General features: G+C 41.3%; 1 protein-coding gene and 1 pseudogene across 1 annotated transcript; one reads left to right on the top strand and one right to left on the bottom strand.

Annotated features, from left to right (window-relative positions):
• Nucleotides 1-2,944: 2,944 nt before the first annotated feature.
• Nucleotides 2,945-3,915, bottom strand: LOC117193336 (annotated as a pseudogene).
• An 11,241-nt stretch (nucleotides 3,916-15,156) lies between these two features.
• On the top strand, nucleotides 15,157-18,086 carry LOC117193511. The gene is made up of 2 exons (XM_033398256.1): nucleotides 15,157-16,903; nucleotides 16,992-18,086. Exon 1 carries the CDS (start codon nucleotides 15,398-15,400, stop codon nucleotides 16,412-16,414), a length of 1,017 nt encoding a protein of 338 aa, XP_033254147.1. The 5' UTR covers nucleotides 15,157-15,397; the 3' UTR covers nucleotides 16,415-16,903; nucleotides 16,992-18,086.
• The last annotated feature ends 4,192 nt before the right edge of the window (nucleotides 18,087-22,278 follow it).

The following is a 22,278-nucleotide window of genomic DNA, read 5'->3' as shown; positions in this document are numbered from 1 at the left end:
ATCCAGCTGGGACTCTCCTTTCTGCCCCTGCCGTTAGTCTCTGTCTTCCGTGCTCGTCCACCCTTCTCCGTATGCCTCGCCCGTTGCCCCTCCTTGTGCGTCGTCTACGCTTCGGCTCCCGGGCCTGTTTTGGGGGTTCCTTCCCCGGGTTGTGGCTTTAAATCCCCTATATGCGCGGTCCGCGTCCGTTTCTCGCTGTCCTTCTTTAAGTTACAAATGACCGGGGACACGAAATCCATTATGGTGTAGGGCCCGTCATATTTCGGGGCCAGTTTTGCCGCAAACCCTTCGGCCGCGTTGGATAGATGGTGTTGCTTGGCCCATACCTTGTCTCCAATCGTGGGTTTCCACGCTCTCCTCCTCAGGTTATAATACCTCGCCTGGTCCTGCGCCGCTCTTTCGAGATTCCGCCTCACCAGTTGAAACACCTCTCTCAACTTGGCCGCGTTCTCGTCCGGAGTGTGCGTGCCCTGTCCTGTGCCAAGCGCTTCGTCATCGTATAGAGCCTTTGGTAGCCTCGGCTCTCTCCCTTGGACCACGAACGCCGGCGAGTACCCGGTGGATTCGGATACCCCTGAATTTACGGCCAACATTATCTCTGGCCATTTCTCATCCCAGTTCCTCTGGTTCCCTTCGGTGAACTGAGCTATCATAGTTTTCACTGTCCGATTAGTTCGCTCCGTCGGGTTCTCCTGCGGCGTGTACGGGGCCGGGAACTGATGCCGTACACCCATCTGCTCCAAAAACCTCTTACAAGCTCTACTGGTGAACTGGACGCCATTATCCGTGATCACCACCTTCGGCACGCCAAACCGGGACACGATGCGCTCTCGGAACGCTTTCGTTAGTGCTTCCGCAGTGGCCTTTCTCAAGGGCTTTTAAAAGTGAAACTTTTAACAATTACCACAGAAGACCTGTTTCACCAATTTACTTAATGGCTTTAAAGCCAACTGCACTAAAAAAAGGGAAAAAAACAAAGAAATAGACATCATTCAGGATGGTGCCATATTAGTTTCAGGCAAAAATATCGTAGACAATACTACTTTGTTAGGATCGTATCTCCTTATATTCAACAACACAATTGTAATAAATAATATAACCCACATAAATGATAAGGGTAAAATTCTAAGATATATATCGCATCATAGATATAGCGATTTTGAATTAGTTGATTATATACAATCGAATGATAAGCAATTTTCTTTTGATAATGTTAATATTTTAAATCCCCTTATATCATTAGGTAATACGGCCTTACCATTAACAACATTATTCTTAATCATTTTGATATTGATAATGTTATTTTACTTCGGCTATAAATTAACCAAATTTGTACTTATTAAATCAATAAGAATACCGTCAGAAGAAATAGTGGAAAGCAAAATTCAAATACTGTCAGAAGAAATTAGAGCTCTATCAGAACTTCAAAATGTATCGGGACGAAACATTTAAGAATGGGGGGAGTTAACGTACCCAATTCTATTGAGCTCTTATACGAGTTGTAAACAATCTTTGGCTTTCCAAAACGAAAACAATTTCAACCTTGGGCCTCCGCCTAATTGATTTCTAAGATGTACAATCTCAAGGGCTCCCGCCGCAATCCCAATCTTTGACACTCGCCTAAATGGAAAACCAATGTTTGCCCACACCCGGCTTCTCATAAACAATCTCACTCCCGGCTTTCTGCAGATCCTGCACTTTAGGCATTTTACAGTTCTCTCTTTGGATGACGAAATCCAATACTCGGGATGGCGAAATCAATTGAAATGTTTATAGAAAAACTATTCCCGAAAGGGATCAACGATGCAAAGATCAGAAAGTTCAAGTCAGTCTTGATCCAGAAGCGACACCGCAAAGTCGAGCTAAAAATTAAGATCGCGCAAACCCTTTGCCCGGAATCCTTTGTGACCCTCTACTTAAATCTATATCAGTAAAGTTAGAAGTAAAATAAAAACTTTTTAAAAACACAATCCGCTACCGCAGTTATTTAATTTGCACGTCCAGAGACTCGCTTACCCCTGAACTCCCACGCTTGTATTCGTCGAAAGCCTCCTCTTCCCCTCTCTTCTGCCGTTGCTGCTGTGGGCTTACTGTTCCAGCGCTTCGTTGCTGCGTCGACGCTGGCGGCTTATCTTTTCGGCGCTTCTCGTCTTCGGCCGTCGCTGAATTGATGCTGTTGGCTACCGTTTCGGCTCTTGGTGTATTTCTCTCTCTCTTTGGCTTCCGCTGCGTTGTTGTTGTCGGGTTTTGTTTCTTGGTGTATTCCTCCCCGTTTTGGCGTCGGTGCCGTTAGGTGTCGGTTCTTGGTGTATTCCTCGCCGTTGCTGTGTCGGTGCCGTTGGATTTCGATTCTTGGTGTATCCCTCTCCCTCTTTGGCTGCTGCTGCGTCGTTGTCGTTGGGTTTTATGCTTTCTCGGTGTATTCACGCCGTTGCTGCGTCGATGCCGTTGGTTTTCGGTCCTCGGTGTATTCCTCTCTCGTTTTGGCTGCTGCTGCGTCGTTGTTGTTGGGTTTTGGTTCTTGTCCCCCCCCCCCCCCCCCCCACCCTTTAAAGAAGATAATTAGCTACCTGGGGCTTAGAGACCCCTCGGGCCGTATAATATATAAAATTAATGTCATGTAGCCTTCGTGGCCTTCCCCCCCCTTAACCTAAAACTGAAAAGTCAATAAAGAAAAGTCAAAAATCTGAATTCTAGTAACGTAATCTCGGGTCCCTCCAATGGGAAAATTACGGCGAACTGATGGGCGGAAAAAATGTGGGTGGAGCGTACGCTCCCTCACAACCTGATTTTGGTCTTGGACGAGAGTCAAGTGGAACGGGTGGTGGTGGCAACCATACTCACGGGCGGAGTCGGCTGCAACTACACCATACTGCAATTTGCCTGCATCCAGCCCGAAGAAATTCCAGCAATAGTCACGGTACTCATCTACGGACTGCCCAGTTGGGAGGCCCCAAAAATACATCTATCTTAACCTAGCTCAAACACAGATCAGTCCTCGCTCTCCTTGGTAGAGGTAGAGGCCCTCCAGTGGTAGCCATCGTCGGGTAGATCACTGCGAATGAGTGGCGATAGCCAGGCTATGTGCATGCGCACTCCAAAGACACTTCTTAGGTTCTGCCTGACTCCTCGTTTGTGTTTGAGCTTTCGCTGCTTCGTGCGGTCGGCGGGAACTCCGCCACGGAGCACAATCGGCACATGATAGCCCAACAGGAGGATGCCGTACGCCAAGGCCAGCACATTGAGGCTGTAAAAGAGCAGGTAGATGTTGGTCCAGAAGCCGCCGGTCACAGCAGCAACATGGGGCAGGTCAGCTTGAGGACTGTCAGCCAATTGGAGTATATGCTGCTATGGATTATCCACATGTAGATCGAGTTGTAGACCAGGGCGTACACAGAGCCCACAAACAAATAGAAAATGAAGCCCATAAAGAAGCGATGGTTCTGGTGGCCGATGCAACAGCCCGTGTATAGGCAGTGGTGATCCCGCTTCAGTATGCAAGCGCCGCATATCTTGCAGTGCCACGATCTGGGCGGGGCCAGCCGTTTGCACTCTGTGCACTCGCGCCACTCAAGGCGCTCCGCCGACTGCTCCGGCGGCGGCTTTACTTGCTTGACTGTGGATTGAAATGGTTCATAGTAGTTCCCATCACTGGGCCATCGGCTGGACACTGTCTGGCTCACCGATTACGCTGGTGTCGATCATCATGCATGCGATCATGTTCCCCTTGATGTTGAACACCAGAAACATGGCCATGAGGAAGGTGAAGGTGTGGAAGAAGCCGCCCGGCTCGTGGAATGCCGGCAGAACCACAATAATCTCGAACATGAACACAATCGGCAGAAAGACGCCGATGAGCAGGAAGCACAAGACATCTGCCAGCCGCCGGGGCAGCGGATTGCTCCGGATTTTCATTTTAGTATATACATATATCTTAAGGTAAACAACGATCGCAGGGCTTGGAGTTCCAGAACTGACGATGGTTCGCTTTTTCATCACGTGCGGCCAAGCTTTCATTGCAAATGAGGCTAAAGCTTTTTTGGGGCCAAAGCGCCACATATTTGTTGCGGAAAACTTCGCAAGCGAGAGCTGCACTTCAGTCGAGGTAGAGTGAAACTTTATCATATTAAAAGTATATTTAAATCAATTAAAAACTATTTCACAGGGCAGAGAAGCTCCAACAATTTGATGTGGGACTTGTGGAAGCGGATACAATTTGCTTATCCTATCAGACACGACCGCACGACAAGTGTACGTAAACCTAATTGAATGAAAATGCTTGCGGCAACTGTTGTCAAAGTAATTAACTTGAAAGGATCTTCTCTGACTCGACTCAAATCACCGCAATCGATAGGACGCATTAATTATTTGGGTCTTTAATGTGGGAAGACGTTAGCAGGAATTAGCTCAATAGTTGCAATGGAGTCATCAAAGAAACCAGAAAGGGAGGGATCCTCTATGTTTCTGTTGAGGAGCTTTGGCAGGAGTCTCAAAGAATTCCTCAAGAGCACGGGCCCGCATGGACTGAAGTTTGTGGGAGACTCCGGTCTCAGCAGTTGGGAGAGGTGAGAGGAGATGTGAATTAAAAATACAACCCCTACAACCGACATTAGATCATTTTTCTTTTGCTCATTTGTGGTCGCCTTGGTGATCACATGCAATCTCATCGTGAACATCTACGCCAAGTGGTTCGGCCTTTGTGGGGGCGGAAGTGGGCGGGGCAAAGTTTTGAAATATTTTTGTAGCAGTGACATATCACAGAAGTCTGGATCCAAAACATCGTTGCTCTAGCTCTTATAGTCTTTGAGCACTAGGCGCTGAAGGGGACGGACAGACGGACAGACGGACGGACGGACAGACGGACGGACGGACAGTTGGACAGACAGACAGGTCTCAATCGACTCGGCTATTGATGCTGATCAAGAATATATATACTTTATGGGGTCGGAAACGATTCCTTCTGGACGTTACACAAATCCACTTTTACCACAAATCTAATATACCCCAATAATCATTTTGAGTATCGGGTATAAAAATCTAATACACCCCAATACTCATTTTGAGTATCGGGTATAAAAATGGGTTTGAGGCGGTCAAATGGAATCCAGAGACAGGTTATCCCGACAAATTACCAGCCAAATATTATCCAGCGACAGCCATTGTTGAGTGGCTATGGATAATAGAAAAAAATATATGTAATTAGTGCAAGAACTTCTAGGGACTGGGATTACACTGGGATTTAGTGCTGTTCTCGATGCCCAGATGAGCGAGTACTACTGCTCCTCTACTAATGGACCCGGCTTCAAGGTAAGATTGATCTGATATCCATCAAGTAATCTTGTGTTTAAATTATTTTGCAGGTTTACTTCCACAATCCAACCGAAGTACCTGTTGTTAAGGAGGCAGGACTCATCACCGCCATCGGCTATGAAACCAACTACCGCATGGAGGTGGTACGAGCCGAGGCAGTGCCAGCCATTCGCTCCATTTCTCGGGATGGTCGCCAGTGGCTTTTCGGAAACGAGAAGGAACTGATCTTCTACAAGACCTACAGCCGGCTGAATTGCGAGCACGAATGCAAATTAAATAACTGCGGTAGCGGATTGTGTTTTTAAAAAGTTTTTATTTTACTTCTAACTTCACTGATATAGATTTAAGTAGAGGGTCACAAAGGATTCCGGGCAAAGTGTTTGCGCGATCTTAATTTTTAGCTCGACTTTGCGGTGTCGCTTCTGGATCAAGACTGACTTGAACTTTCTGATCTTTGCAGCGTTGATCCCTTTCGGGAATAGTTTTTCTATAAACATTTCAATTGATTTCGCCATCCCGAGTATTGGATTTCGTCATCCAAAGAGAGAACTGTAAAATGCCTAAAGTGCAGGATCTGCAGAAAGCCGGGAGTGAGATTGTTTATGAGAAGCCGGGTGTGGGCAAACATTGGTTTTCCATTTAGGCGAGTGTCAAAGATTGGGATTGCGGCGGGAGCCCTTGAGATTGTACATCTTAGAAATCAATTAGGCGGAGGCCCAAGATTGAAATTGTTTTCGTTTTGGAAAGCCAAAGATTGCTTACAACTCGTATAAGAGCTCAATAGAATTGGGTACGTTAACTCCCCCCATTCTTAAATGTTTCGTCCCGATACATTTTAAAGTTCTGATAGAGCTCTAATTTCTTCTGACAGTATTTGAATGTTGCTTTCCACTATTTCTTCTGACGGTATTCTTATTGATTTAATAAGTACAAATTTGGTTAATTTATAGCCGAAGTAAAATAACATTATCAATATCAAAATGATTAAGAATAATGTTGTTAATGGTAAGGCCGTATTACCTAATGTTATAAGGGGATTTAAAATATTAACATTATCAAAAGAAAATTGCTTATCATTCGATTGTATATAATCAACTAATTCAAAATCGCTATATCTATGATGCGATATATATCTTAGAATTTTACCCTTATCATTTATGTGGGTTATATTATTTATTACAATTGTGTTGTTGAATATAAGGAGATACGATCCTAACAAAGTAGTATTGTCTACGATATTTTTGCCTGAAACTAATATGGCACAATCCTGAATGATGTCTATTTCTTTGTTTTTTTCCCTTTTTTTAGTGCAGTTGGCTTTAAAGCCATTAAGTAAATTGGTGAAACAGGTCTTCTTTAAATTTATTTGTGCGTAATTGTTAAAAGTTTCACTTTTAAAATTATTCATTAAATAGTATTTCTCCTTACATTCACAAACTTTTTCACTCATAACTAACATTCCATCATTTTGTGAGATGGCTCTTGCATGGTAAAATTTGCAAATATCTCTAATTTGAGGATATTTTATGTAAATGATTATTAAATCAGCATTTCGAATTATTTTAACCGTTGCAATGTCCAGCAGATCAGACAGTTCAACAGGATGTTTTTCATGCTTATAAATGTCCTCTATTTCGTTTTTATTTAAAATTTTTGTATTGAAAATGTTTACTTTTAAGAGGGTTATGGTATCAACTAAATTTAGTAGGTCAAAAGTTATTAATTTTAAACGATGCTTTCTCAGTATCGTTTCTTCATTGAAGATGACATTTTTTAATGAATTTGATAGCAATTCAATTTCTTTGAAAAATTTGGAATTTATTACAAATTGTTTATTATTATTTTCAGTTAATTAATTTACTTTATTTTGTATTTTCAAAAAGTCGTCATGATCAGGGCTGCCTGCTATCCATTTCCAAATGGTACCTAATTCATTTATTCCCCTTTCATTCCGTTTTGGAACTAATTCTGAAATCATTAATTTTAATAGACTTAAGTCCATTGATATTTCCCACTCATCGTCTGAATTAATTGATTTGTTGACATATTTGGATTCTTTATCAATTATCTCTCTATAAAAACTCAAATTAGTAATATGGAAAAGTTCAGCGTATGTTTCATAAGTGTAAACGTCTCTGTCGTCTTTGAGCAATAGATAGTCACTATGCGTATAGTCAATTACTTCCGAAGTCGTCAATATAACAAAAGTCAGTATTAGTATATTCGCATACATTTTCTGGAAAAAAAATCTTTAATATTTGATGTTATCTTTATGTATAATTCTGTTTCTATTGTTGATTATAATTTTATTCGGTCGATTTTCTTTGACTACCTGCTTTTTGTATCGGGATTGAAGTTCATTCCTTTCCCCGAATTTCTTTTCATAAACTACTTCTCCTATTTTATAATCTTTTTCTCTTCTATCTTTGTTATGTAGCTTAAGCATTTTGGTCTGAGCTTCCTTAAGTAATATTGGATTATGCTTGTGTTCTATTTTGTTATACAATATGTCATATGGCATTTGATTGGTCGTTGAATGTATCGTCAGGTTATATTTCAGTGGCGCCCTTATTATTATTTCTGAATAATCTGTTAGATTTAGTTCATCCTTGATGCACCGCGCTATTTCTGTTAGTGTGGAATATACCCTTTCTACCTGACCATTTGAGGTGCTGTGGCTGGGATCAGCATAATAAATAGTTAAGTTACTTCTTTGTATGAATGATCTAAATTGTGCTGAAGTAAAGCTTGGTTCGTTGTCAGTCATTAAAGATGTTGCTAACGGAAAGTGTTGCAAAATTTCCATTACCTTATTTTCAATGTTTAATTTACTTTGAATTTCCTTGACCACCAAGTATTTGGAATAAGAATCTATACAAGTTATGAATGTTAGGTTTTGGGCATAGTATATGTCTAAGTGTAATTGATCTCCTTCTTTTGCTGGAATGGGAGCTTCCCCAATTGGAATTTTTACAGGGTGTCTGTGATATTTGTTTTTGTTACAGATCTCACAATTTTTTATATATTCTTTTAATTTTTTGTGCAGGTTTGGCCAATAATACAGCTTAGTTATTTGCTTGTAATTTTCGTCTAGTCATCTATGGGCTCTGCAATGTGTTTCTTCTATAATTATAGCTTTATCTTCTGAATTTACTACATCTTGGAGGAACTTTCTCGTGAAGAGAAATTTATTTATGAAGTTTTCCTTTAGCTTATTTTGGATAAGGTATAAATCTTCTAAAGTGCAGTGTATTCCTGTGGTTAAGTGAGGCTGAATAAATTCTTTTAAAATGATTAGCAGATTGTCTACCGTATCAAATTCAATAATATGTCGGGTATTTTCATAAACTCTTACTAACTCATGAACTGTGAATCTCCCTTGCGCTAATAGTAGCTGCTGTTTAAATTGGTTTAGAGGCTTGCTAGTCTCTTGAATGACGTTTTCAAAACTACTCTCTGCTGAATGCTAAGTATTTATGTCTGATTCTGATTCTGTCTGGTCGACATCACTATCTGTCATATGATTTATTTTAATCCGAGATAAAGCGTCCGCTACTACGTTAGTTGAGCCTGGCTTATAAATGATTTTTGGTGTGAAACTTTCTATGAAGTAATACCAACGTTTCATTTCAACATTTGGATTTTTTTGCGACATTGCAAAGGACAAAGGTTGGTGATCTGTATGTATTTCAATTCCACTCACTCCGTATAAATAATTTCGCAAATTTTTAATGCCCATACAATAGCTAATAATTCCTTTTTATTAGTAGCATATAACTGCTCGGTTTTACTTAAAGTTTTAGAAATAAATGTTATGGGATTCCCATCTTGCGACAAAACTGCACCTATTGCTATGTCCGATGCATCTGTGGTTAATGTGAATTTTTTATTGTAATCTGGTTGTACTAATTCAATATGTGCTATTAAACTGTCCTTTAAATTATTAAATGCTCCCATTGCTGGTTCATCCAGCTGTATTAATGTTTTCTTGGATGCCCTTCGTGAAACTTTCCCATTTACTCCACTGAGATATTTTGTTAATGGTTTGGCAATTGTAGCATAATTTCGGACAAATTTTCTGTAATACCCTGTTAGTCCTAAGAAGCTACGTAGCTCTCTGATATTTTTAGGAATTGGATAGTTTTGTATTGTGGAGATTTTGTCTGGATCTGTTTTAATGATATTTTGGGAAACAATGTATCCCAGAAACTTGGTTTCCAATTGAAAGAATTTAGACTTTTCTAGGGAAATTTTCATGTTAGCGTTTTGCAATATCTGTATTATATGAATTAGATCTTTATTATGTTGTTCTATAGTTTTTGAAAATATTATTATATCGTCCATATAGACGTGACAAGTTTTCCCAACTTGTTCTCTAAGTATATCGTCCATTGCTCTTTGGAAAATTCTGGGAGCGTTCGTCAATCCCATAGGCATTCTTAGAAATTCATATTTGCCGTTATTTATGGAAAAAGATGTTTTTTCAATATCTGATTCCCTCATTAAAATCTGATAGAAACCTGACTCTAAATCAATGGCCGAGAAATACTTTGCCTTACCTAAATTGGCAAGGATTACTGAAGGATCTTGCATAGGGTATCTATCCGGTATGGTGTTTTCATTAAGTTTCTTAAAGTCTATTACTAATCTATGTTTAGGAGTTCCGTCCTCATTTACTCCCTTCTTTGGTACTACTATTACCGGTGAATTATATGGGCTTTTACTAGGTCTGATTATACCTTCATCTAACATTTTACTTATTTCGTTATTAACGAAATCGTTAACCGAAGAAGCGTATGGATACTGCTTGCCATATACCGGTCTATCATGTTCAGTGTTAATCTCTCCTTTTATATCCGTTCTGAACGGTAACTGTAAATTTATATTGGCATGGTCTTCTTCGATGATAGATACCATTTTCTCTCTGAGATTTTCTAAATTGTCCTCTCTGTAGGTTATTGTGTTATACAATTTCATTTTTTTCAATTCAGAATTTGCATAATTTTGAATGTCGGATATTTCTACGACGGCGCGTTCAGGATTTTTGCATCCCAAACTTTTAAATTGTTCATTGTCGGATAATTCAACGACGGCGTGTTCAGGATTTTTTAATCCCAAACTATTCGAACTTTTAGTGTCGGATAATTCAACGTCGGCGTGCTCAGGATTTTTTGATCCCAAACTATTAAAACTTTGGATGTCGGATAATTCAACGACGGCGGGTTCAGGATATTTGAATCCCAAACTATTGACGGATAATTCTTCGTCGGCGTTCTCAGGATTTTTTGATCCCAAGCTATATAAACTTCCTTCTACCTTTACTGAATCACTTTTCATTTCTTTTTCTTCTTCAAAATATTTTTTTATTATATATTCCTTCAACGGAAGGATGGTTTTTCCTTCTATAAAGGTTAATTTGTTTAAAGAAAGTACCTCGTCATATATTAGTTTCTCCTCATTGTCTTTATAACTTAAAGTCCCCTTTCCTGTATCAATAACAGCTCCGATTTTCTTTAATAGGTTAAATCCTATTAGTAAATCTGCCTCCATTCCATCTTTTTCATAAAACACTTGTTTTGTGTTGAAAATAGTTATATTATGGAAATATTTAATTATTGAAAACCCATTCACTGTAGCAACTTTTTTATAAATTGATAATTCTTTTTTATTTTCGTAAATTCCCTTTTTTATATAACAGAAAGTTGCTCCCGTATCTATCAAAACTTTTAATTCTCTGTTTATTTTTTTATCCAATCTTTTTAAGTAGGGCAGACCTACTTCGGGGGCTGATCTAAAAAATGGTCCTCCTCAATGTTATTTATCCGCATTGCTTTATTAGCCGGTTGTTCCGACATTTCGTTTGGCTTTCGTTTCTGCGCCTGATTTTCGTTAGACTGATTATTAGGTACTACGTTTGCCCTAAAATGCTGAGCTTGGTTATAATTGTTATTATTTCTCCTATAATAACCGTTAGTATTCTCCCGATAATTTCTATTATTATTATTTCCCCTGAATTGATTGCTGTTCTGTCGGTTCTTGATTTGTATCGATTCGTCTACATCCATTGGTTCTGGGGCCTGATTTTGTTGTCTATTACCCAAGAAATAGGGTTGTCCCCATGACATGTTATTCCTCTGAAGATCCTTTTTTTGGTCGAATGGTGAACTATTAGTCCTTGGTTGTCGTTGGTTGAATCTTAATGTATTGTAGTTATTATTCCCTGAATTTCTGGGGCCACTGAATTGGTAGGCAAATTGGGCCCGAATGTTATTTGATTGCAATTCCTGTACCTTTGCCAAGGCATTCGGTAAATCTGGCCGTTTAGGCCAGTGACAAAAATGCGTAAGGCATTGTCTCTAATTTTCTTATTTGATTCTTTCGTGATTTCACTGTCCTTTCCGTGAGTCATTATTGTCTTATTTATTAACAAGGTCATTTTCTTGTTAACCTCGTTATAGAAATCTATTATTGAAAGGTTCCCTTGTCGGAGAACGCTTAACTCCTGTTCTATTATGTAAATTGGTCTCTTGTCACTGTAAACAAAGTCAAGTCGTGAAAGTATGGCATCAAAATTTAAAACTGTCCCGTGATTGGTCAGTGCGTCATGTGCTGGTCCTGTTATTTTGTTTCTCAAAATTGTTAAGGCAATATAATATTGCTTACTTCCTTTCTTATATAACTTCACTGCAGTTTCTGCAGCTTCCCTCCATCCTACGTATTGGTTTAATCCACCATTGAAAATTGGTAGGGATTCTATTACCTTTAATGTGGTGTCATCTTTTATTGTCTCGTCTATTGTTTCTGCCTGATAATCTGATACCTGATCGGATTTAGTTTCTATTTGTTGTTTTAAATTTACAATTTGCTCCTGTACTTGTGAAATTTGAAATGCTATCAATTGTTTGACCAGATCTGCAGTGAGATCGGTCCTTGTTTGTGAGTTAATCATTTTTAGTTTTTTTAAATCTAAATTTAGTTGAACCACCTTAAATTTTTCTTATATTTTTGTTTTTATAATCTAATATAACCTAATTGAACTTATATATTTATTAATACAACTTTTGCTCACGAACTATCCGGTAGGGGTCGTCCTTCTTAGTTTGGCTGACAGATCTTCGAACGGGTCTTCCTTCTTGATTTGGCTGACAGGTCTTCGAACGGGTCTTCCTTCTTAAATTTCTTTGTTTAACTGGGTCTTCTGGGGGTCTTCCTTCTTTGGTTTAGCTGATAGTTTCACTTTCTTTGTGTTTTGGTTTGGTTGGTTTTGTTTAAAAACTTTGGTTTTTTTGTTTTTTTTGTATTTTTGAATTGTCTTGATTAGCTTTTGTATTTATTTGTATTTTGTATTGTATTTGTATTTGTATTGTATATTGTATTTATTTTTGCACACCCTAAGCTCCGGTTTGTTTCCTTTTTATCTCACTTTTTCTTATCTTATATCTCACAGTCACTCCGCGTTTTTATATCTGAAGGATTTATTCCATTAATTAATTGTCCTTCGGGTTTCGGCACGACGCAACACTTTTATTATTCGGTGCTTTTTATACAACGTCGCCCCACGTTGGGCGCCAATTAAATAACTGCGGTAGCGGATTGTGTTTTTAAAAAGTTTTTATTTTACTTCTAACTTCACTGATATAGATTTAAGTAGAGGGTCACAAAGGATTCCGGGCAAAGTGTTTGCGCGATCTTAATTTTTAGCTCGACTTTGCGGTGTCGCTTCTGGATCAAGACTGACTTGAACTTTCTGATCTTTGCAGCGTTGATACCTTTCGGGAATAGTTTTTCTATAAACATTTCAATTGATTTCGCCATCCCGAGTATTGGATTTCGTCATCCAAAGAGAGAACTGTAAAATGCCTAAAGTGCAGGATCTGCAGAAAGCCGGGAGTGAGATTGTTTATGAGAAGCCGGGTGTGGGCAAACATTGGTTTTCCATTTAGGCGAGTGTCAAAGATTGGGATTGCGGCGGGAGCCCTTGAGATTGTTTAACTTAAAAATCAATTAGGCGGAGGCCCAAGATTGAAATTGTTTTCGTTTTGGAAAGCCAAAGATTGTTTACAACTCGTATAAGAGCTCAATAGAATTGGGTACGTTAACTTGCATGGCTGGATACTTGTACGAGTCGTGTGCCTGCATACCCTTTGACTATCCGCAGATCTACAGCAACGCCACAATGCTTCGACCTCAGCTACTTGGCCAGCTTCTCCTTTCCCCTGGCCACTAGCAAATTCCAGTTGGCCAATCCTCTGGTGGAGAGCAAGAACAAATCGTATCTGAGTGAGAACATAGCAGTCATCAATGTCTACTACCGTGAGTCCGTCTACTACGGCAATATGAAGAATGCCTATGTCGGATAGACAGAGTTCATGTGTAAGTTGATCACTACTGTCTCTATGACAGATAACTTTATTCTACTCTTTCGTGCACTCCAGCTAACATTGGTGGCGTCATGGGCCTGTTTATGGGCTTTAGTGTAATCTCACTGGCCGAAATCTTTTACTTTCTTCTTCTGAAACCCCTCGTAGAACTCTTCATGTGGAAAAGATCACCACAGGTTGACATAAAGCATAATGCATTTGCCATAGAAAAGCCGGGGATTTCCGATAATGAAGCCATGTGGCATACACGAGAACTGTATCCCCAGGGTCTAACGCTAAAGTTCAGCAGAAAAGTAAAGCGAAGTCGAAATAGCTCAAATGTATTCCCTCAGTGAGAAATAATAGAACATAATAGTTCTACCACAAAATTGCAAATACAGTGCTTGCTAAATTATTTAACGCTTACATTTGTGTATGTGTATGTGTGTGTGAGCACATATAAAAATAAACTGCCATATCATGCATATCATTTGCTGACCACCAAAAAGAAAAATTCGAATGAAAATCAGTTCCATCTAGCCGTTGGACCCCACAAAAAGAAACACTTGAGTAATTGAATTGAATAATAAATATGAAACCCATACAAAATTTCGGTTATTTGAATAATAAATGAAAAGTTCAATCGTAAATTAAATATACATTAGCGAATGTATTACATATGTTTTCAAGATCTGAGGATAAATATCAAACGCTGCTGGAATAACTAACAAAATATTGAGCATTTCTTGAATGTTAATTGAAAAGAAAAAACTCTTCAACTGAATCAACTTCTGGTAGAACTCATTGTACATAATGTTGTTTATATGTATGTAAGAAGGAGTGGGCCAGCTGGCCTATTGAGGGGGCAGCGGAGATAAGCAACAGCAGTAATAACAGCAGCAGAGGAGCAGCTGATTAGCAGCAACAGCAGTAGTAACAGCAGCAGCAACAGCAGTAGTAACAGCAGCAGATCAACAGCGGACAGAGAAGAAGAGGAACCGAGCGAAGCAGTGAAAAGGAGAGAACAGCAGCATACGGACGCGACTCAAGCAGCAGCAGAAAATCAGCAGAAATAAGCAATAACATTAAGAACTTTTGTAAGCACACATACCAGGCCACCGCGATAATAATACGAATAAACAATACTTTAAATAATATCTTACATTTGGGGGCTCAACCAGTCGCGTACTGCCTGTGTAAAGTGGAAAAAAATCAAAAATTGTGTGTCTCATGTCTCAGAAGCCGGCAGCAGACGAAGCGAGACGGAAAAGCAAAAATTTGGTGCAAAAAAACTGCGCATTAGACTCTCAGAAGCCGCAAGCAGAGGAAGCGAGACAGCGAGTGGGTGAAAAGAAGAACCGAGAAAAAAGGCTTGTTTCAAGCCGGCTGCCCACAAGAGTATTGCGCAGTAGAATTATAATGGAAAATACAAGTGGACCACCAGCCGGGAATATGCAGCAAAACAAGAAAAATGATGCAAAGCTGGTAGTGGAAAATTTTGACAAAATTATTCCAGAATTCAACGGAGAAAATATGTCGGTACAGCAGTGGTTTATTAACTTCGAGCTAAACGCTGAAGCATACGGACTAAATGACAAAAAAAAAAAAAACGTGCAAGCCCGAGCAAAAATGACAGGTACAGCCGCTCTTTTTCTCGAGTCCACAGCAGTGTATAAGTACGGCCAATTGCGTCACCAACTTTTACAGGAGTTTGAGTGTGAGCGTTTATGCAGTGCGCAAATTCACAATCAATTGTCTATGCGAGTGAAGATTGCCGGCGAAAGTTTTCACGAATACATATATATGTACTACAGATGAAACGCATTGCTGCACGTGGGACAACAGACACGGAGTCGGTGATTCGATACATTGTCGACGGACTGAATGTAAAAACGGATTATAAGTACACCTTATATGGATGCAGCTCATACAAGCAGATGCGAGAGAAGTACGAAATCTACGAAAGAACGCTCGCGGTGGATGGGGGCTTGGCCCCGAAACAAAAAGACGAAACACAGCCGTTCGGAAAGAAGTCCAATTTCACCAAATATGAAAGGAAGCAACACTGCTACAATTGTGGATCCCAGGAGCATCTACGCAAGGATTGCCGAGCTGCATTAAAGTGTTTCCGCTGCAATCAGACTGGACACATGTCTAAGGATTGCCCGAGTGCTGCTGCCGTAAACGTTGCATACGAGGAAAAACGCCTGAAGTCTCTTAAAATTAACGACGTGCAAGTCAAGGGGCTCATAGACACCGGTGCAGATGTTTCCCTATTAAAGATGTCAGTGCTCGGCAAAATGAGTGGTATCCATCTGCAAGCCAGTTCGTCAACTTTGAGGGGACTTGGAAACAACATCACACGCTCCGCTGGGCAGTTTACGGCAGAAGTGGAGATCGACGGAATGCGACTGGCACACAAATTCCTTGTGGTGGCCGATCATGCCGTCGGATGCGAATTGTTGCTTGGACACGACTTTATATCCAAGTTCACAATGACATCAACGCCAGGAGGATATAAGTTTTCTCCCCTGCCGGGGGAGGAAACTGAGGACACCAAACAGATAAATATTTACAACGTGGTCGAAGCAAATACTGACATAAACATTCCATCGCAGTTCAGAGATGCCGTCCAATCAATGATTCAGGACTTTACTGAAAAGAAGCAGACTGCAGTGTGCCCGATCATGCTGAAGATCGTACCGGACGAGAAAATAGCGCCGTTTCGACATTCGCCAAGTTGAGTGGCCATCAGCGAAGCCGACGTTGTCAAGCAGCAGATCGATGAATGGGCCAACGCTGGGATAATACGACGCTCATCATCAAATTTCGCCAGTCGGACTGTAATTGTCAAGAAAAAGGATGGGAGCAGCTGGATCTGCGTGGACTATCGTCAGTTGAACAAGATGGTCTTGAAAGATTGCTTTCCCGTTCCAGTCGTTGAAGAGGTGCTGGAAAAACTGGAAAATGCTAAGGTGTTCACCATCATGGACTTAGAAAATGGGTTTTTCCACGTTCCTGTGGAAGAAAGCAGCAAAAAATATACGGCGTTCATAACGAAGGAAGGGCTCTTTGAGTTCAACCGTGCGCCTTTCGGTTTTTGCAATTCGCCAGCAGTTTTCATCCGTTTTATAAGTTTTGTATTTCAAAACCTTATAAATGAAAACATTCTTGACCTGTACATGGACGATATCGTTTTACACGCTGAAACCGCCGACGAATGCCTGGGAAAGGTTAGGTTAGGTAGAGACGGCCGCCAAGCTCGCTCGGAGCCCAGCACACTTAGGCCGGTTTTGGCCCGTTGTGATATGCCTGGGAAAGCTGAAGAAGGTTTTTGATGCAGCAGCTGAATACGGGCTGAAGATAAAGAGGAAGAAGTGCCGATTTCTGCAGTCGACCATTACATTTTTGGGTCATCAAGTTGGAGGAGGGGAAATCAAGCCTGAATTGGAGAAAACCAAAGCCGTCAGCAAGTTCCCGATGCCGAAAAACATAAAGGCTGTGCAGTCGTTTTTAGGATGAACTGGGTTTTTACGTAAATTCATAAGAAACTATTCGCTAATCGCCAAACCACTGACCAATCTGCTGCGAAAAGATGTCCCATTTAAAATAAGTCTGGAGGAGCAGCAGGCGTTCGCTACATTAAAGGAAGCATTGGTGAAAGAGCCGGTCTTGAAACTTTATCGCAGGAATGCAAAAACCGAGATACACACTGATGCGTCAAAGGACGGGTTTGCAGCGGCGTTGTTACAATGGCACGAAGGACAATTGCATCCGATCTTATTCTGGAGTAAGAAAACCTCGGAATCTGAAGCACGACAGCATAGCTATATACAGGAAGCCAAAGCAATTTTCCTAGCGTGCAAAAAATTTCGTCAGTACATACTTGAAACCAACTTTAAGCTCGTAATGGATTGCGCTGCTTTCAAGCAAACGTTAAGCAAGAAGGACGTTCCGCGGGAGCTAGCCCAATGGGTCCTGTACTTGCAGGACTACGACTTTGAAGTGGAACACAGACCAGGAGAACGGCTGAAGCATGTGGATTGCCTGAGTAGGTACCCAATTGATGTCATGATGGTATCTTCGGAAGTCACAGCAAGAATTAAGAAAGCCAAGCAGGAGGATACGATGATCAAAGCAGTTTCCGAAATTTTGAAAAGTAAACCATATGACAACTTTAAGTTGAAAGCTGGTCTCGTATACAAAGTGGTGCAAGGCACGGACTTGCTGGCAATACCGAAGTCATTAGAAAAAGAAATAATAACCGACGCTCACAACGCAGGACACTTTGCCGCTCAAAAAACAATGCATACCGTACAGCAGAGCTATTGGATTCCACATCTGGAAGGAAAAGTAATGCAGATCATAGGAAACTGTATGAAATGTATAATCTACAACAAAAAGCTTGGCAAAAAAGAGGGATTTCTGCATCAAATTGACAAAGGATCACAGCCGCTTTATACTATACACGTGGATCACTTGGGCCTATGGATGCTACTTCAAAGCAGTACAAGTACATCTTCGCAATGGTTGATAGCTTCAGTAAGTTCGTATGGATGTATCCCACAAAAACAACAGGAGCAGACGAAGTTCTCAAGAAGTTAAGGGAGTGGTCTGATGTATTTGGTAATCCGGCACGCATAGTAAGCGATCGTGGAGCAGCATTTACATCTTCAAGCTTTGAGGAGTTTGTCAATGATAACATGAAACTATGGAGCTTTTCTGTAGAAAACGAGGACGCATGGTCATCAGGGACTGATGACTAATCAGGATGACCGAGTGTAAGAAGGAGAGAACAGCAGATTACGGACGCGACTCAAGCAGCAGCAGAAAATCATCAGAAATAAGCCGTAACATTAAGAACTTTTGTAAGCACACATACCAGGCCACCGCGATAATAATACGAATAAACAATACTCTAAATAATATCTTACATGTATATATGTATATATATGTATATATATGCATAATTTAACTCTCTTAAGCATCTTCTCCTTGGTACTCGTGGAACTCTCACAGCTGCCGTCCTGCGAGCGAGCAGATGGGTCCATCGCAAAGTCCGTAATAGTATACTCTGTCCGTGCTTAATGCAATTAACTAAGTTTCTTGGTTAAAAGGGCCACCCCTAAGAGTGTACTAAGTATCACCCTTATTTATACGATGTATTTTATGTCAATAAGAGCATTTTGGCCAAAATTACTTTTTCCTGCTACGGTAGCAGCTCGGGGGAAGTACATTCTGGTTGCCTCCTCCTCTTCCTCTGGCTGGCCCCCCATTGCGTTCGTTTCCGTTTACGGTTAACTATCGAACATGCCACATTTCTCGGTCGTCTTGCACTTCTGGGGCAAATTCCCGTGGCCGTGGCCAAGGCCGGGTCACGGACACGCTTGCCTTCGCTTTCCCTGCGTTAATTACTGACCTCAACGTGCACGTGAAGCGACTAATTTTCGCACACAGCTATTCGGAGCAATGCATAGCTGCATACATGCATTCATTCAGCAGGAGCACGGTGTCTCTGTTCTTCCTTCTTCGTCCTTCGTCCGCCTTCTGCTCGACATCCTCTCCATCCGCATCTTTTGCCATCTGCCGACCATCTCAGAAACAGCCCGAAGGGTTTGGCAATACCACAGAAAATGGGGAGGGCACACTGAGAAACGGCAAGGGTAAAAGCGGAGTGAAAAGCATTCTCACAGTTGAAGACAATTTGCAAAATTGCATCGCTCTTAATGTTTTGCACGTGGATTCCATCTGCTTTCTGCCTTCTTGTTTTTGTGGCGAGTCAACAATGCAATTGTGCTCTCTCCTCTGACCCCGACTGTGCGGTACAGTGTGTTTAAAAAGTGTGGAAAACCTATCAAATAAAAGCAGGTTGGATGTCCGCCTCCAAATAAGATATCTATCATGCTGCCATTGTATGATGCGACATTCTTGATGTCGAATCAAAAACTAACAGATACTGTCTGACTTTTAAACCCTTGTCTTCACGCTTTATCTTTTGGTATTATCTCTTGTAAAGACTTACCAAATTGTCTACAACTGTCTAACAAGATGCTACAACGCATTGCATTGTGGTAGGTTGGTGAGGGTGGGGAGCAGGTTTTTAAGGAGTTGGGTTTAAGGGGGCCATCTAAAACCAATTACAAAAAGCTTTGCTCTCGACCATCTTTCAAGCGATAAGACAACTGGCGCAAATGATTACGACGTGTTCTGTGGAAACGTATACATCCAGAGGGCGAATGCTGAGCTGCAAGGGCGGCATCAAGGTACGAAGATAGGGTAGGAAGGGCAGTTGTAACAGGACCAAGTCCCAGTCAGAGTACAAGTCGCAGCCAACGATGCTTCGTAAATGTCAAGAGCAGGACTAGATTCAATTCTTTATGGCTGTGTTAACGAGCCAATTCGCCCCCCACCGGAGTAGGGATACCAGAAACTTTGGCTTTAGATGAAAAATTATGCCATTAAAATAGTGAAAACAAACCACAAATTTTTTTTTAAGTCAGATCTGGTTAGTTTTCCCCGTCAGGGGTAGAGAAAGTAAGAAGAGGGTTAAATGCGCACACGAGTAATTAACATCACATTTTGCTGGAAAAAGTTGTCAACTTGACAATGAAGTTTTCCCTTCAGAGAGGCTGGGGCGAAACTCCCTGATTAAGGTATATTTGATTCTAGTGTGGCCCCTGACCCCTGACTCCATACCCCATGGCAGCTCCTACTTAAGCATTGTCACTTTATGGGGTTCTGGTCCTGACGCAAACGCCTCAGTTATGCATGAAGTGTATTCATCAAAATACGAGTAGATTCCGAAAACGTACCCGTGAATGTTGCACAGCGTTTTTGGCACGTGTGTCTAGTGGCAGAGGCTGGAAGGATAGATAGATAGATGGATGGATGGCCGGATGGAAGGCTGCATGCAGGGGAAGCAATTTAATCGAATACCAAGAAGTCTTCATTCCAGTCACCCATACACAAACAAACACCCAAACACACACACACACACACACACACACACACACACAGTCGATGGAGAGAGAGGCAGAGAGAGAGAGAGCAGAGTTGCATGCGGAAAAGCAATTAAAACTTCTTGTCAGTGTCAAGGAAGTGTTTGTTCATATTTTATGATGTTTTCGTGTAGAAAGCTTAATTATGAATGTGTCACCAAGAAGTGTTGCTACCGCTTCTCCCTCTCTGCCACGCTCTCTGTCTCTCTCTCTCGCTCGCCCTCTGTCTTTCTTGGAGACTGTTGCATGCAACGAGACTGCCTGCCATTGAGGTTGCAAGAATAATATATAACATATTACACATCCGCTACGTTGGCGCTGCGAGTGCCAGTGCCAGCGTCAGTGCCTCAACAATGAGGAAGACCGAATTGTGAGAATTTTAAATGTGCAAAGTTCCAGCAAACAAAACTTAAGACTTGGCTACCGCCTGATCTCTCGTCTGGCCATATTCGATTGAATAATTTATTGAATTTATCATGGTGTTTGGTTGAGCGTTTTCCCATAACGCTTGAGTGCATCAATATTTCTTCCTAACGGTTTTGATGCCTGCCACTTAGGAAGCAATATTTGGGTCGAGCAAAGCAACAACAACAGCCAACAGTCAACAGTATTGGCCTAATGGAACCTTGCAGCCATAATGGCACTCATACTCAAGCGCCCACCCTTTATATATAATATAATATGTGTTATATATAATATGTGCTACTGCCACCCTGAAAAGGGTTTCATAAGAATGGTTTCCCCTGATACCTGCGGCAGAGAACTAGAAACTAGAAACGTCGAAAATATTCAAATTTGTCGTCCTGACATGCACATGCTGGTCATCCCCGTTCCCTTCCCTGTCCCCGTCATCCAAGCCCACGCTCGCCCTGCCTAATGCACCAAAATGCATTTTAAATTGGGTAATTTTACACATGCCACGCCGCAGGCGGCAACAACAGCAGAATCAGGTTTAAAAATGGGCGAACATTTTGGTTTTCGGATTGGACAGATAATATTCATTGCATCAAACATTCCAGTTGGCTTCTGCTAGCCTGACAGGCTGAATAATCAGGACCATCAATCAGGTCTGCTGGCCAGGCCAGGCCGGGCCGGGCCATGTCGCTTCGTGCCCTGCACACCTCATTAGCCTAATCGTACAATTGCGCACGGCCGGACACACATAAACGTGGCTTTGAGGGGGCTTTGATGGCGGCTGGAGGCGGGATTAATTTTACCGCAATTTGCCCTCATGCGCTAAACAATATTTCACTTTCAAGAGTTGACTTTTCTCACTGCCGACAGGAGACTTAGCATTTTAAATCGCGACCACAAGGCTTTTTGACTTCTCTTTTATGTTTCTTCTTGTTCCCCTTAGTACCTATACTTTGTGAATATGTAATCGGTGGGGAATGAGTTCTACGCAGATCTGATACTCATTACATATGCTTTTATAGAGAGTTTTGTGGAACAGCTCCCGAAAAACAGGTGCAAACGCGAATGAAATTCAAGTAATTTGCCTCGAATGCAAGAGTGAAGTGTTTCCAGTATTTGTTTGGGTTACGCCAGTACGCAGACTCCGATGCTGCTGGCAAAAGGGGGACAACATCCACAGGATAGCCATGCACAGA

This window comes from Drosophila miranda (genome assembly GCF_003369915.1).
Source record: "Drosophila miranda strain MSH22 chromosome Y unlocalized genomic scaffold, D.miranda_PacBio2.1 Contig_Y2_pilon, whole genome shotgun sequence".
Taxonomy (NCBI): domain Eukaryota; kingdom Metazoa; phylum Arthropoda; class Insecta; order Diptera; family Drosophilidae; genus Drosophila; species Drosophila miranda.
Note: the sequence above shows the minus strand (reverse complement) of the source record. Positions and strands in the feature narration are given on the sequence as shown.